Raw genomic sequence first — 16,057 nt, 5'->3', positions numbered from 1 at the left:
GGTGAAGCAGGCTGTCCCCCTGCAGCCCATGGAGGGAGGATGAGGGGGTGTAGAGATTCCACCTGCAGCCCGTGGAGGACCCCATTCTGGAGCAGGTGGAGACACCTGAAGGAGGCTGTGGCCCCATGGGAAGCCCATGCTGGAGCAAGCTCCTGGCAGGACCTGTGGATCCGTGGAGAGAGGAGCCCATGCCAGAGCAGGTTTGCTGACAGGACTTGTGACCCTGTGGGGGGACCCACGCTGGAGCAGTTTGCTCCTGAAGGTCTGCACCCCGTGGGAGAGACCCACGCTGGAGCAGTTCATGAAGGACTGTAGCCCGTGGGAGAGACTCATGTTGGAGAAGTTCGTGAAGGACTGTCTCCCGTGAGAGGGACTCCATGCTGAAGCAGGGGAACGATGAGAGGAGTCCTCCCCCTGAGGATGAAGAAGCGGCAGAAACAACATGTGATGAACTGACTGTAACCCCCACTCCCCGTCCCCCTGTGCTGCTGAGGGGGGAGGAGGTTGAAGCCAGGAGTGAAGTTGAGCCCGGGAAGATGGGAGGGGTGGGGGGAGGTGTTTTAAGAGTTGATTTTATTTCTCATTCCTCTACTCTGTTTTGCTTAGTAATAAATTAGATGAATTTTCTCTCTAAGTTCGGTCTGTTTTGCTCGTGACGATAATCAGTGAGTGATCTCTCCCTGTCCTTATCTTGACCCACAAGCTTTTCACTGTACCTTTTCTCCCCTGTCTGGTGAAGGAGGGGAGTGATAGAGCGGCTCTGGTGGGCACCTGGCCCCCAGCCAGGGTCAACCCACCACAGCTTACAACATTCAGTAGACCTTTGAGTTCCTTGGATGAAAAGTGCCTAGATAGGAATAACTCTTAAAAGCTAAGTGACTGATATTAGGAACAAATAATGAACACTTTTTTTCCCCAGTAAGCCATATAGTATATTGCCTTCAGAATGTTATAAGCAAGTAAAAACGTGAATGTGAATGGAAATAATTAAAGCTGGGAAGTGAAGGAGCAGTGTAGTGGGGAGATGTTCCTCCCCTTTAAACACAAGAGGGAAATGTAGTATAGTCCTGGCTAATGTAAATGCTTTGAGCAGTGCAGGGTAAGCCAATTTTTCAAATTATGTGCAAGATTTCTGTCTACTTTTCATTGGGTTGCTAGACTGATGAGGTGGACTTCTTTGCTTCCTTTATATGCTTCACTATACAGTAAATGGCCTGTTGCAGCTTGCTGAGGTAGAGTCAGAAGGAAAAATGGCTAATTTTTAAATATCCTCTTGGTATGCTTGCCAAAACAAATCTTGCTAAGTAATAATGTATCAATATCTTACTGTGGTGGTGGTTCCACTAGGGTAATGGGTCTTAGCAGTCTTGCAGATAGGAAAATGGTTTGGTGATGGCTTAAATCCTTGTGTTAAAGTGTGTGAAGGTTAAATCCATGAAATGCTGTTCATGCACAGATGAAGCTTATATGTGCATATTCTTCCATGTGAATGTTGAGCGTAACTAAACAGTAATTTACTGTAGCCTGTGTAAAGGGTAAAGTAGGAATTTACTTTTCTGCCTGGTCATTCATTTTATGCCTGCTTTTCCCGCCTTTTGAGGGAAGTGAGTATTAAAGCTGGGTATATATACGTTAATTCTTTGGAATTAAGTATTCCTAGCTTTTCCCATCTTCCCCCCAAATACATTAGTGCTGTTTTGTTTAAAGTTGTGGGTATACAGGCTCTTGGAATTATTCCTGCTTCAAAAGGCATATAAGACACACAAGTAATTCATTCAGTCACAGGAAAATGTTGGACTAAGATAGGAATTTGAATATGTGTATTTCTGGCTGACTGAGTTTAACAAATTGGTTGGGGAAAAACACATGTAGTATTCTGATAAATACACAACTTCCAAACTGTTAGTCTTACTAAAAAAAAAAAAAAAAAAAAGGAAGAAACCTCTATAAGCAGTGCTGAAATATCTCAGCCATCTCTCTATGTCCTATTACTTAGTTTATTTCCCAGTGTAGAACTGAGCTTAGTGTTGCAGAACGTAAGTAGTTCTGTTTTAATGGTTGTCAGGTTTGACACTCTTGCTTTTTCCCTGCTAGTTCTTATGGAACCTGCTTAGAGAAAATTGAATTCATGGGTTTGGGGGTCATTATGTAATCTCTTCTGTCTTTTGTGGCTGGTTTCTTCAGATAACTTAATGCATATTTGCTAATCTCTGTTTTTCTTTAGGCTTAAAATGACCAATGTGCAAATGTTACTTCAAGACTTCGGCTGACAAGCTGCAATTGAGCTTCACATATCCTAAAAGTTGAAGAGTGTGGGATAGGTAACACAGTGTTAAAATGGTTTAGAGGCCAGAGCCCATTTCTGGCCATATATACTTCTGATAATTGTCAAATTCTTTTACTGGTCGTACCAGTTAAGATCTTTGAGATCATTTATCCCTCAGCAGAAGCCCTCTTCAGCCCAGAGTACAGATGTATGTGAGGGAACGGGAAGTGCTGACTAATGCCTGTAACATTTATAGCAGAAATAGCTTTTGTTTCATGGTAAAAACTTGTTACAATGCTAATTAGAGAATTTGTATTATACTTGCTTGTACAAAAGAGAATAAAATACATCTCAGCTCTGTTTCTGAACTATGCATCTTGGGTTTTATCTGCCTTCAGTGTTTGTGTGCAAAATTATTTTTTTAGTCATTTTTGCAATGTTTTGTCATGCATCTAAACTAAGCATAGGAACAGATCCTCAGAGTGTGTTGCTGAGTTGCATTTCAGGTTGTTCATTGCCAGAGAGATTTGGGGTTGTATGTACTTTGTAAAGAGCTCTGGTTGTTGGGCTTTGCAGTTGTTATTAGTACACGTGAATCATATGTTAAGTACCATGTAAAACAAAGGCAGGCAGAAAACAAGCCAGAATAACAGTTCTGGTAGTCTAATTTGCATAATTCAAAAGCTATGAAATGCTGCCCATGTGTAGGAGGATTGCTGGTTCTTTAAAGTTTTTTGTTATAGATTTAAAAGTAACTACTTGGGGGTAAAGGGTATATGGGAGGCATTGCAGGAAGTTTCTGAAACTCCTCAAGTAAAAGATGCAATAGAGAGCTTTGAAAGGATGAATATTGTAGTCTAAGTCATTTATTGAACATGTCTTTCTTTTTTAAAAAAGAAAAAGCAAAACCACCAACAGCTCTTAATTAGCTTTAATATCACACTGACAGTCTTTTGGACAAAGACAGTCCATTCTCTTCCAAAGATAAGATACTAGTGATGGGAGTTCTTTCCATATTTGCACACATTTTGCACATACAGTGCTTCTGATTAAATTGTTAAAATTTTGAATAAAAAGGTACTTTGCTTTCTCCCCCCCCTTTTCTTTTGCTTCTTTTTATTAAAGATGTACTTGCCATGTACATATTCTCACACTGTCATTTTTTCAGAAGCAGTAACAGGAGCAAAAGACTATTTCTGACTTGCCCATGCAACAGTCAGGAGGAAAGGATAATGTAACAAAAATTAGTATTCAGGAACTCTCTGAGCTGGAACTCATAAGTTCGGGAATCTGACAGTATATAGGCTACTAGACTGTTTCTAGAGCTTATCAGCTGCCAATTACAAATCTGTCTAACTTCTTACCTTATCTATTCCAGTAGTATGCATTGCTGTTCCAAACAGGAGACTTTCATTGGTCATTTGTGATTTTTCCATATTTTTATTTATATGTGTGTGTATAACATACACAAAGAACATATTTAATAAAATGTCCTTAAAAATCAGTTTGCTTTGATCTGCATAGAATAATTTATATAGTGGACTATGCTGTAAGCTGTGACATTTGCATAACACCATAAACAAGACCACCCTTCCTCCATGACTTGCCCATGGTGACCTTGAAGCCTTTTGGGGATACAGCAGCAACTCTGTTGTCTAGGTAGATCTGACTTGTTTCTTTTATTAGAAAGTAGGAAGTATAGAAGACTAGTTATTTTTGGATGACTGGGTGAAACAGTGCTTCACGTGCATTTTTCTGCCTGTGAGGTTATGTATTAGTAGTCATTGTATGTTAAGCACTTTTTTCTAGGGGGAGAAGGATGAGAAGGCAGAGCCATTAGCCTTCATTTTATTTAAAACAAAAACCACCACACAAAACCCCAAAACTTTTTGCAGTAAGAAAGAGGGATTGACTTCTTTTCTACAGTGGTGTCTGTGCCTCAGTAAATCCTGAAGATGTCATTGGCCTCCTGCTTCTTTTTTCATTCGTATTCAGCATCATCCTCTGCTGACTGAGTCCTTGTAGGCATCTCCTGGGAGGGTTCATTTCTATTTTCTTGCTCCCTAAAACATTGTTCAGGAGTAGAGATGTTAATTAAAACCAACTAGAAATTCTACTGAAACAATTTTCTGTTAGAATGGTTTTAGACTGCTCTAAGCTGAACTCAATAACTCAATAAATTGTCTTGCTGGTGATGGAAGAAGTGCATGAGATGATAATTTTTTTTTTTCTCCATAGCATGTATGCAGAGAAAGGGTGACTGATGTATCTTTTCTTCCAATGGTCTGTTTTTGTCATGAGAATAAACAAAAGGTTTCTATCTTGGAGTGATAATTCTGAATACAGAGCCTCATGGTGATTTAGGCTAGCATGGACAGAAACAGCTATAGGGACTTGGAAAAATGAGCAGCAGTCTGGGCTTTGCTTATCAAATAGCTGTGCATGCTTGACTGACTTGGACTTGCTAATTCAGTTCCAAGATTTGAGTGTTTGTGTTCTACCCCAGAGACCACAAAGGTGTCTGGTAATACCAGGCATATTCTGTGAGAAGACACGGGAGCTGCTAGGGTAGAAACCAAAAGGAGAAAGCAGTGCACGCTTTCCTTGATTTCTTTTTTTCTCCCATGCTTTCTACTCTGTATGTTGATGCTGGAGGGAGAACATGAACCCTTCCTATGTTCCATTCACTCTTCTAGAGTAAGGTACTTACGTCATCTCGTAGTCATTGGTCTTGTCTGCCCGACAGCAGCAGCAATAGGCTAAAATACTGATAACTATAATTGCAGCAACAGCTCCACCAATGATGCCAGCATAAAGAGCTATGTTCATGGATGCTATACAGGAAGAAAAGAATTAACCCTTTGCAGTGAGAATGATATCACGTGCAATCAGCACGTTCACTGGACTTCAAATCCCACCACCAGATGTCAGATCTCACTACCAGATCCAGACTGAGTGGAAGCCACATTTGACTACAGCAACTGGAATTAGTTCTGTACTGGGTAGCCGATAAGTCTGCAGGAGCAATTAGTTAGTGATAGGGAGGAGCCCTTGGATCTGAACAACTGCTGTGCTTTGTGGATACAGTTCAGTTTCAGACTTTGGAGGCTCAGGCCTATTTCACTCTGCACATTTTTTTTGTCATCTGTGAACTAACCATATGAGTTAGTTAGTGCTCTATTAGTACATAAACCAATGCAGAGACTCTGTCTTAAAGGTGAAAAAAGTGTGCTACTTTTTTTTGAGAGAAAGTGGAATTTTATATTTCTATCTATCTGCATTGCCTCCATTAATCATTCGACACTTAGCTAGGATACTTTCTCTAGTACTACTCTTCCAGTAAGCAACCCGATCTCTTACGTGGCATGACGCTGACTGTCATGTTGCAAAATTCCTTTCCCACAATATTTGTTGAAGTGCAGATGTAAAAGCCAGAAGTGTCTGCTGAGATGTTCTTCAGAGTTATTTGTTCCCCTGTTGCAAAAAAACAAATCCAGTCCAAAAAAGAAAAGAATTAAAGCAGGGAAGGAAGTGAGGATAGCAGCCCTCCAATTCTAGCCCAGGGTAGTGGGAGTGATGAGAGGTTATTAAAGCTGATGGATTGCTCTGTCTGGCTCAGGAGCTGCCATGTTAGTCCTGAGGTTTTAGTGTGATTTGTGGGAGGACAAACGGAAGTGTGCTGTTTTGATTACAGGGAACGTGTGGTGTTTGAACATTCCTTTTAGAAAGAAAATTGTAGGTGGAGGGTAAAGAAGTATGTGTGCTTAGTGAAAGCTTTTTTGCATTGGATTTTGCTGAGAAATACTAGAGGGCACAAACCGGCATCTGACTTTGAGAACTGGCCATCTGATGAATTAATATGTAAACCAACAAAAAGCCTTTCAATCCTTCCGCTCTTAGGATTTCAGATCTGAATTATTTAGCAGTGTGGGGAAATAGTTTTCTAGTCTGGGAGAGGCCATGCAGGCTGTGAAAATAAATAAAGGCAAAGAAACACAGTGACATGAGATTGCTGTGATACTGATGTTTTCTGTCCAACCTAACAGAGCTCAGAACCATATGCTAAAGCTTAGCACTGTCTGCTCAAGCAGTTTGTTTTTGTTACATCTCCAGCTGATATTTGTATGTGTAGTCCATGCTTTTTGCTTTCGATCTACTGATAAAGGTCCAGATTCCTGCTCTAAACGCAAAATGCTCTGAATACTTTCCAGTGACTTTCCTGTGTTATTTTCTCTGTGATCTCACTTCTTTCCAGCCCACTCATAGGACAGGGATTCTGTTTAGTCTCTGCTGGCGCCTAGCGCCAGATAGTAAAAGAACATGCAAACCAAGAAATAACGTACTGCATGCTTGATTTGTTTTGGGGTTTTTTTTAGTGCCTACATACTGTCCGTGCTTACTTTTTTGCAGTCTGATGTTTATAGCTCTCAGAGTTGCAGTTTATAACCAGACTGTAAATCCTCCTATACTAAATCAAAAGTAATTGACTGGTAAGTCAAATGGGGGAAAAATGCGGCGCAGATACTATCAATTTTGGAGTGGCTCCTAAGGGGATTCTGCACGCTCTGCAGCACTGGGACTTGCTTAGCACAGAAGGATGGCTTATAGCGAGACTAGGGCATCCAGCCAACTTGGGGCATAAGGGGACAGTCGGCACACTACTTGGACATTGGCACTCTGATGAAAACAGAAATGAGGTGGAAATGGATGAGAAGAGACTCCTCTCCCAGGGCAGAACAGGATGACAGCAGAAGCAGGCAGGCAGATGCTGCTATGAGATGACGAATCCTGATATGTTCAGGGCTGTGTGTGATGCGATTGCACCACTTAGTGGCCAGTCAAATGAATAAGGTTTGTGTCCCTGGTCGTGTCTCGTCTTTTGCATAATTCATGCAAGAATTGGCTAGTGAGTGTTGAATATCCTGCTGAGTCTGATCATATTTAGTTTACCTCTATAGCAATGTTACAATAAGTTAAACCAGGAAGGGTAGATTCTAATACTTGGTCTTTCTGGAGTTGAACATACCAGGAAGAAACAAAGTCGTTTAAAGGAATAAATCTGAGTCCTCTGTCACTACTACACTTCAAAGAGTATTAAACCCTCATTTCTGTGTGAATAGTTGTACTGAAGGTCCTGTTATGGAAATTCAATTCTTTTTTTTTTCCCCAGATTCTGACTTAAAACAAAAGCAAATAAAATATTGGGGCCTGTGTGACAGTCCTAAAGAACCAGAAGCCTCTTTTATGCTCAAAGCACAAATGGTGCAACTGTTCTCATACCACCTTTCTCTAGGTGAGGAGACATCTCTGGAAGGAGGGTAGCTTCCAGAGACAACTTTTGTTTACCTTCACCCCAGAAAGTGACCCGGTCATTGTCGAGCAAGCTAGGGTATAAAGACGCACCAGTTAGAAAACTCGATGTTATTCTTCATGTTACATTGCCCAGCATTTGAGAAGTAATTTTTTTCTGACTGCTTCCAGAGTGAGCCAGCTTTCTCTCCAGGTGAGAGCTGAAGTGAAAATCTTACTGACCATTGTTAGTTCAGGTAACAGTCCTTTTTCCCTCTGCTAAGTTACTCATGAGTGTGTTTTGTATCCAAAGGACAACTTTTCAAAATCCTGGTCAGAGAACTTCCTAGAAAAAGCATTAAGTGTGGTTTTGTATTTGCATTTCAAAATCTTTCCAACCCTGATCTACAGAGAGCTCAAAGACTTGACGTCTTTGAATTTCCCATACCTTCTGTTGTTTGTAGTACACGGGGCTCATTTTGTACATTGAAGCTTTCCCAGGTATATTTGGGCTTTGGGGAGCCCTCATGAGAAACGCAGGTCAGATTGATTGTCTGTCCATATTCTGCTGTCCCCAAAATCTTGCATTCTGGCTTGGATGGTGCAACTGAAGAAAAGAAAGAAGGAATTTTATTAATCAGAAGTAGTTTTTTTGTTTCAAGCCATCTCCTGCACCTGTGGTTTTTATTCTTGCTAAACAGAGGCAGGTCTTGCACCTACCACCACCTTCTCAGAGGAACTGGAGTGAACTTCTCTCTAATTTGTTTCTCCTTTCATGGCACTGGTCAGCCAAGCAGGAATTGTAAGATGCTTTTTGGGATATGCCTAACAGTATTGGGTAACTCATCCTTTGATAACTGGAGTATGACAAGCCACAGGGGGCATGAAGAATGCTCTGTAATGAGGCAAGGGTCATTAGGAAATGAACTATACAACTCTAAAGACTATTTTCTACAGTCAAGTATCTAAGGGAGTTGGGTGCTCTAAGCCTTCCAACCTTCTTCCATAGTACTAGGAAAGACCAAAGATGGAATTGCAGTTGATGACTTTCTGGGAAAGTTTTTTTCTCTTAGAAAATCTGTTGTCTAAAATAATGTGGATACTAGAGGAAGGACAGTGTTTAATGGATCTGCTGTTGCCTCCATCATGCTTACCAAGGACAAAAAGAGACAAGATTGCGGTCTGCCTGGGGGGGTCATTCCTTAGACGAACGTTGCATGCGTATGTCCCGTTGTCTTCCATGGTCACTGCATTGATGGTGATACTGATGTCCCCTTTGTTTACATCACCATTAAACTGTATACGGTTTTCATAGCCCTTGCCATACTGTACAAGTCCATCAAAATACCTAGTGACAGCATCATCCTGATAGAGAGGGAGGAAAAATGATCATAGAATCATAGAATGGTATGTGTTGGAAGGGACCTTAAAGATCATCTAGGATCAATCTTAATTTCTTCTGTGTGAGTCTACAACCTAACTTGATGGATTAGCCCACTCTTAAAAGAAGAGCTTGGAAAAGAGGGCCTTAAACTACCCCAGTTTGCCAAAAAGTCAAGAAAAACATAGAAATTCAAAAGGGTCTGGGTTTCTGTCTGGAATTCCCTTCTCCCACGTTATCTGAAGTCAGAGACAACTGATTTCTTTTGCTGGGGCTAATTCACCTTTCCTTTCCATGACAGGACACTATCAGACTTGACTGAGGTCCATATGTCAATCAAATTCCCCTATGATAACACAAACTCCCTTGCTTTCTTCCAGCAAGGATCTTCAGAGAAGAAACCCTTGGCAATTACTGCAAGGTGATCTCCAAAGGCTGCTTCCCCTCTCACTAATTCCCAAGAAGTCAAGGAGAACTTTAGAGGTCTCTTTACCTTCAGGTACTTCATATGAATGTAGGAGACCTCGAGAATCTCTCCATGTACTCTAGTCATCAACTTAAAACTTCTTGTATAGTATCAAAGTATGTATAATACATACACTTACAAATATACTTATCTTTTTGTAAAGTATCTAAGTATTTCACATCTTTTAATAGATGTAAACCCACAGTACATACAGTGATGTATCCTCAATACCCAGTTGCAAGACCAAGAGAGAGGAAAGAGAAGGGTGGGGGCTTGCCTAGTATCATGCAATAGATTTGGGATAAACTGCCTCTACAATCAGAGTTTATGTCTGCATAGTTCTGAGATTAAACAAAGTCTTGAAGGAATCTTTTTCTTTCAACACACATTCCCACCCGCAGTCCTGCTTCCATCTCTCCTCCCACCCCACTCTTGGATGCCCTGTCATGTGTTTCTTTATGCAACTTGATTTACCTGCCTATTGATTTTCCTCCAGACAACGACATCTCCTGAGTCAATAGAAGCATCTGTTTTAAAATTACAGCGGAGAGTAATGTTGTTCCCTCGTGCCACTTTTATTTCCTTGGCAGGTGCTTCCACAGTGAGGGCATGAGCACTCACTAGAACTAGGGAAAGAATAAATTCTGCAGTCAGTAAAATTAATGACATCTGGATTCCATGTTTTGTCTCTTTGGCTTTCTTACATGCCACAACAACCCCACATACCCTCTGTCATCCATGACACGCCCTGCTGTGCAAGAGGTGACGTATGCTGGGGCTGATTGACTACAGGAAGGTGCTGCACAGAATAGCTAAGAGCTAAACTCTGCTTTCCTTGCCTCGCTTCCCTCTTCCTTACCCAGACATACATTGCCCTGGAGTTTATAAAGATGTATTTTTTTTCTGAGCCCTCTTTCAGTGTGACTGACATCCTTTGACAGTTCTAAATGTACAGAGGGAGACCGATAAACAGATAATACAAGAGCATCAGCAGTCTTAAGGATTCAGGCTAAACTAACAAATTGATATTGTCAAATTTCAGGGATCAGGAAAACTATCAAATAACTTGCCTCAATCCAAGTCCATACAGAGGTGACATTTTGTACTAGGGAATCAAAACCTGTTCATGTAATGCCCTGAAAAGAAGAAAAAACCTAGAAAAGCAAAGAGAGCTTGAAAGAAAGAAGAGAAGAATAGCTATTCATTTTTAAAATTGAGTAGGGTAGTAGTCACCTTTCTCCAAGAACTGTAGCTCCTGCCTGTGGAGCACAGGAGTAGTTGAGAATTGAATAAAACAGAAATTCCTCTGTGCCCTGGTGAAGCATGCAGAGTACAGGGTAGGTGTTTCTTGTACATTGTGTTCCATTTGACTTGGTGCTTAATTCATCATACCCAAGCATTAGCTAGTGACAGGTCTTAGTTATTCTCAGAATTAGGCTGGAGGTTTACCTCTGCCCTGCCATATTTGACCTTCACGCCTGTGGGAACATGTGTTTAAAAACACCTGCTTTCTCCTTACAGTTTTTAAGGGTTTTGGTGGGGTTTTTTATGGCAACAAACTGAACAATTTGAAAAAAATCTAAGTCTGAAATCGGTTAGAGAGAGTGCAGGGAGGCAGGAAAGGGAGTGCTGCTCAGAGGCACTCCCTTGGCAAAGAGGAACATGGTCTAGTAAGGAAGAAAGTGGAGGAGGGCTGAGATGTATGCTGCCCTGAGAGGGGCACGCTGTGTGTGGTGTTGAAGGTTTGCTTCCGGAAGAACCAGGCTGAGTGAGTGTTCCCTGGAGAAGATTTGACTACAAAGTTGCTGTCTAGCAAGCTTTGGGTCCTCATTCTGCCATATCTGTGTCCAGATTAGATCCATAAGGAAGTGTAATACGTAAGGGAGAGAGCAAAGGGCGTCTAGATTGCACCCTGAGTTGCAAACTGATTGTGAATACATGCTTTTTTAGACAGGAAGAAACACAGACACATGCATTAGGTCAATAAGAGTAAGCCATTGCCAAGTTGAGCACTGTCAGATCCTTGACTATAGCAGCAGTGAAGGATAGTGTCCCTTAGAAAATAGCAGTGTAGGGGCCTAAAATGTTTTGTTGCACTGCGCTAGGAACCTGCTGGTAGCAATTCAGGTACTAGCACAGGGTAACATGGGACAGTTGGCACAGGGATTTGCTTCCCCTTGCAAGAGGCAAAAGTCTCTGTAACAGCTTCCTGGTTCTACTCTGTTCTCCATAGCAAATAGTCCTTCCAGTTCCTTCTTAGAAATGGCCTATACTTCCAGAACTGCTGCATCTTCCCTCTTCTGAGAGGAGTTTAATGGGAATTTTCACAGCAGCCAAAACTCCCTCCCCTGCACCTCTCCTTCCTTGCTGCTGGGAAGGGATGCCCTCCCTTCCACAGCTGTCTACAGAAGCAGCTTCAGACATTTTCAGTAGGAGCACAAGGACTGCCTTCTGTGCTTGTTAGCATCCTGGTAAGATAAGGTGGCCGAGTGACCAGAGCAGGAGGCTTCTAGCTGAAGTTCCAATCTTTCTGCATTCCATCCCATAACTGAGTTGTTCTGTGGCCTTGCACAGTTAATTAGTTAAGGGTGCATTTTAGTCTCTTTGTGACATGGTGGTAGTGGTTTCTGTTCTCTCAGGGATTAATTCATTTACAGCTGTTGAAAACTACGAGAAGGAAACCAGCAGGGCAAAGTATTTCTACCACTCTTTTATTGCAGCCACTCCCAAGTCTTTCCTGGCTCTGGAGCACCCAGTGCAAGGGCCATGTTTGCGTAGCATCAGGGCTCTTCCTGACTGCGTTTTATATCATGCCCTCTATATGAGAGACACCTATGAAAGCTTTCTCATTGCCTGTTGTGACTGGATAGAGACACTTTCCTGCATTTAGGTGAAAAGCACCATGATCTTTACTAGGAGATGGAGCAAAACCCATTTCCTTTTGTCACTCAGAAACTGGTTCCAACAGGCCAGTGTTCACTGACAGGTCATTAACTCAGCCCCAAGGCAGAGACTGCTAGAAATACTTTGATTCAGAAGTACTGTTTGGGGCTTTTCCTTCAGCAAGAAGTTCACAGTACCAGTTATTCACAGAACTGCAGTGAAAAGCTGACAGCTGGAGAAGTCAGCCTGTGCCAAGATCCTGATGCAGCTCATTCAGGGCAGCTCTGGCATCCCAACACTGCACCGCCATGTCCTGTGCAGTTTCTCCACTCCGGTGCAGTGCAGGAATCTACTATACCTTCTCCAAAAATTTTTCAGTATTTTAACACTGAGTTATTACCATTTGAGTCCTGCCCAAACAGGCAAGAAGAGCTTCACCTGACATATACATATCTCTGCTCTGAAAGGTTTCCCATCTATAATTTGGATAGCATGAATGATGAGAATAATGAAAAAGGAGAATGAATACCAATGGTGTTACACAATTTACATAATGATCATCAAATCATGACCCAAGTCACAATTGTAAATAGAGCACACCCACTTTTTCTAATTATGTTAAACTTTGTGAATTTCCTTCTTATACATCTTATTGTTGAAGTGAGGTTTTCAGGATTTTTTACTAGAAACTCAAGCAATTTCCATGTGCATAGCTTTGTCTGAAGCCTGGAAGAAAGCGTAGGAGCATTGGTATGGGAAGACCAGATAGGTCAAAACGCAGTGGAACTGAGACTGCGGGCTCTGCAAGACAGGATGAGAAAGGGCAAGTCTGCGAAGGCCAAGAGCGAGCTGGCTGATTTGTATGCGTTAGTAGGGATCGTTGTGCATCCCCTTGATGTGAATAATATATAGAGATCACAAATTGTATCAGAATACATATAAACAGTAGGATTTAGACTTACAGAGATGTATAGTACATGCACATTGAGATATAAAAGAATAAAACCCAAGGACTTTTCCACTTCCAGCTGAGGAAGTTCCTTCAGAGAAAAACATTGTCTTCAACGGAAGCCATTAAAACTGTTTTTAAAAAATATTTTCCAGTCTCATGAAGAATAGCATTCTTTTCCTGTTCCTAGCACTGTCGTGCAGTTTTAGGAGATGCCTGCGAGTCTGGACATTCAGCACAGAGATTGTAAACATACCTCCCTGATCATAAACATGAAGGAACATTGACTAAACAAAAAAGAAACACACAAAGTTGACATGATTTAGGCCCAGCCAGCAGCTGAGCACCACGCGCCGCTCACTCACTCCTTCCCCAGCGGGACGGGAAGGATAACAGGAAAAAACCAACGGCAAAGAGGATTGGGATAAGGGCAGTTTACTGGGACAGCAAGGGAGAGGGAAAAACAATCAACAACAGTGCCGATAACAGATATTAACAATGGGTGATAGAGAACAATTTACCGAACCAACGAACGAACTACCGACCGACCAGACACTCAGCCCATCCCAGAACCACGCCAAAACTGCACCACCGCCTCCCCTCCCCGACTAGCCCCCTTTTATGGTGAGCATGATCACATGGTATGGAATAGCCCCCGGCCAGCTTGGCTCACCTGTCCTGGCTCCTTGTGAAATTAACTCTATCCTTGCCAGAACCAGGACAAAAGTCCATTGGAATACTCAGACTTGTAGTTCTGTTTTCTTCCACCCAGTCCTTGAGGATATAACCAAATTAGTACTCACTTGCACTGAAAATGAGCAGCCAAAGTCTCTTCATTGCCATCTTCCTCATCTCTCCTTTGTTTCACCTGAAGGTGCTCTTCCTTGTAATCTCTAGGTGGCTGGATAAGTAATTGGCTTTAGCTGAAGGGCTGCTTCACAGTGGCATCACAGGTTCACTTCCTCAGGCTCTTTCAAAGTGCTTCTCTGGTCTGCTACTCCCCTCCCACGTAGAATGACAAGGCACCTCACCAGTAGGCTTTCACATCGCTTGCTGCTCTCTGCCTAGGGGCAGAGAGACTTTTGACCTCCAGCTGTGAACTTGCTTCGCCAATTAAACTGCCTTTCCCAGTTTCTCCTAGCATGCAGGTACATAAAGCAAGAGAAAAGGCAAACCAAAGGGTGCGGTGACTGGGAGTGTACAATACAACAAATGAAGTCATGCATGTAATTACATGTAACTAGGGGAGGATAAGCCTCATTCATCTTAAATATTTATTAAGGGACCCTAGGGCCAGAGTTAAAAAGGTATTGAAGTGTTTCACAATGCAGGCAGCTGCCCACATCCAAGCTTTAAGGAACTGAGGTGCCTAACTCCACTTAAATACCTGTAAGAATATCTAATTTATGAGAATTTGATGACTAATGGGTTATCTCAATATAAGTGAGATCCATCTCAGCCAGGTTCTTCTGCTCTTATGCCTGCCATTCAACTGTCCCAAGTGTGTAGCTTGCACAACAGCCGTAGGTACCAAAGATACTTTCTACCTTTCTGCCAAAAAAGGCTGTTTTGGTACAGCCGTAGGTACCAAAGGCCGTTTTCTCCTTTCTCTTCTTCTGAGCTTACAAGGATGAGTTTCTTAAATTTTTACCTCCTCTAAAGACTTTAAGATCTTTGTGACTTTGTCCCACAGCCGCCAGGGAGAGTCATGTAGGATCTTTACTCTAGCTTCCACACTTTTGATTTTGCTCCTATTTAATATTTTAACTGAATTTGATTGTCCCGATCCAATATTGGGGAGGTTTCAATACGATCCCAAGAGCGAGATTAAGACACAAACGAGCTCAAATGCCGTACACCAGAAACAGTTTTATTATGAAAAGAGTAAAAAAAAAGAAAAGGTAATGGTAACCGATAAGAGCGATAGGACAGGGCAGAAAAGAAAGGCAGAAAACCAAGCAAGACTCGGGATAGAATCGCAAGAATAGTCACCGCCATGAGTCCACAGTGTCTCGGGGGGGGGGTGGGGGGGTGGGGGGAAGGGGTCCAAATCTCTCGTTCTGCGACGGCGGACAAAGAGGCGGGTCCACAGCGTCTCGGAGGTCCGTCTCAGGAGAGTCCAAATCCCTTGCTCTGTGGCGGTGGGCGAAGGTGCGCCATCCTCATCTTGGCGGTCCCCTTTTATACTCGTGGTGGTCTTCACGATGGCACGTACGACACGGCTTCCACATTCCTGCACATGCGTACACACAGTTCCAGCCCCATTCTTCACACGACTGTTGTCTGACGCCGTGGCGCGTGATCCTGCAAGGTGTTTTTCGAAGACTGAAAGTCTCCATGACCCGGCAATCGTCCTTACGACCCGGCAATTGCCCTTATCACACTCAGTAGTTGAAGGGGTTTCCCGCTTGAGCAAAGCGATCTTTGAGACAAAAGTTCTTTCAGTCCGGTTTCTCACATTGATGAACAGAGGTAGTGACAGAAATGCCATCACTGTACACCATCTGCCCATACTTCCTCTTAATTCTCAGTTCTCTACATAACAGCTTTGAGTATTCAGTAAAAGAACTTGGTTACAGTCCCTGAAAGACACTGTAGCAACTTGGTAAGCTTGCCATTATCCTCTTCACAGAAATAAGGCTTTCGCTATCATTTATACAACCTCTCTTCTCCCCAGTAATTTGAAAACCCACTTGACTGATTTCAACTAAATTTGACAGATAGTAATCTTAAAAATGGGACGTTCCTTTCAATCTCATAAAAATCAGCATTCCCAATCAGTTGAGATAAGAGAGAAATCTAAATTAATGGTACCTCTTAGGC

General features: G+C 42.3%; 1 protein-coding gene across 1 annotated transcript; it reads right to left on the bottom strand.

Moving 5' to 3' along the window:
• Window positions 1-4,187: 4,187 nt before the first annotated feature.
• GPA33 (glycoprotein A33) lies at window positions 4,188-15,725 on the bottom strand. Its single transcript, XM_075759173.1, has 7 exons — window positions 15,227-15,725; window positions 9,877-10,046; window positions 8,710-8,920; window positions 8,004-8,162; window positions 5,627-5,740; window positions 4,977-5,100; window positions 4,188-4,329 (listed from the first exon to the last, which is right to left on the bottom strand). The coding sequence occupies exons 1-7, from the start codon at window positions 15,723-15,725 to the stop codon at window positions 4,248-4,250; spliced, it is 1,359 nt and encodes a 452-aa protein (XP_075615288.1). The 3' UTR covers window positions 4,188-4,247.
• Window positions 15,726-16,057: the final 332 nt, after the last annotated feature.

Source organism: Balearica regulorum, chromosome 1, assembly GCF_011004875.1.
Source record: "Balearica regulorum gibbericeps isolate bBalReg1 chromosome 1, bBalReg1.pri, whole genome shotgun sequence".
NCBI lineage: Eukaryota > Metazoa > Chordata > Aves > Gruiformes > Gruidae > Balearica > Balearica regulorum.
The sequence above is the reverse complement of the archived record's forward strand: the minus strand, read 5'-3'. Positions and strand labels throughout refer to the sequence as shown.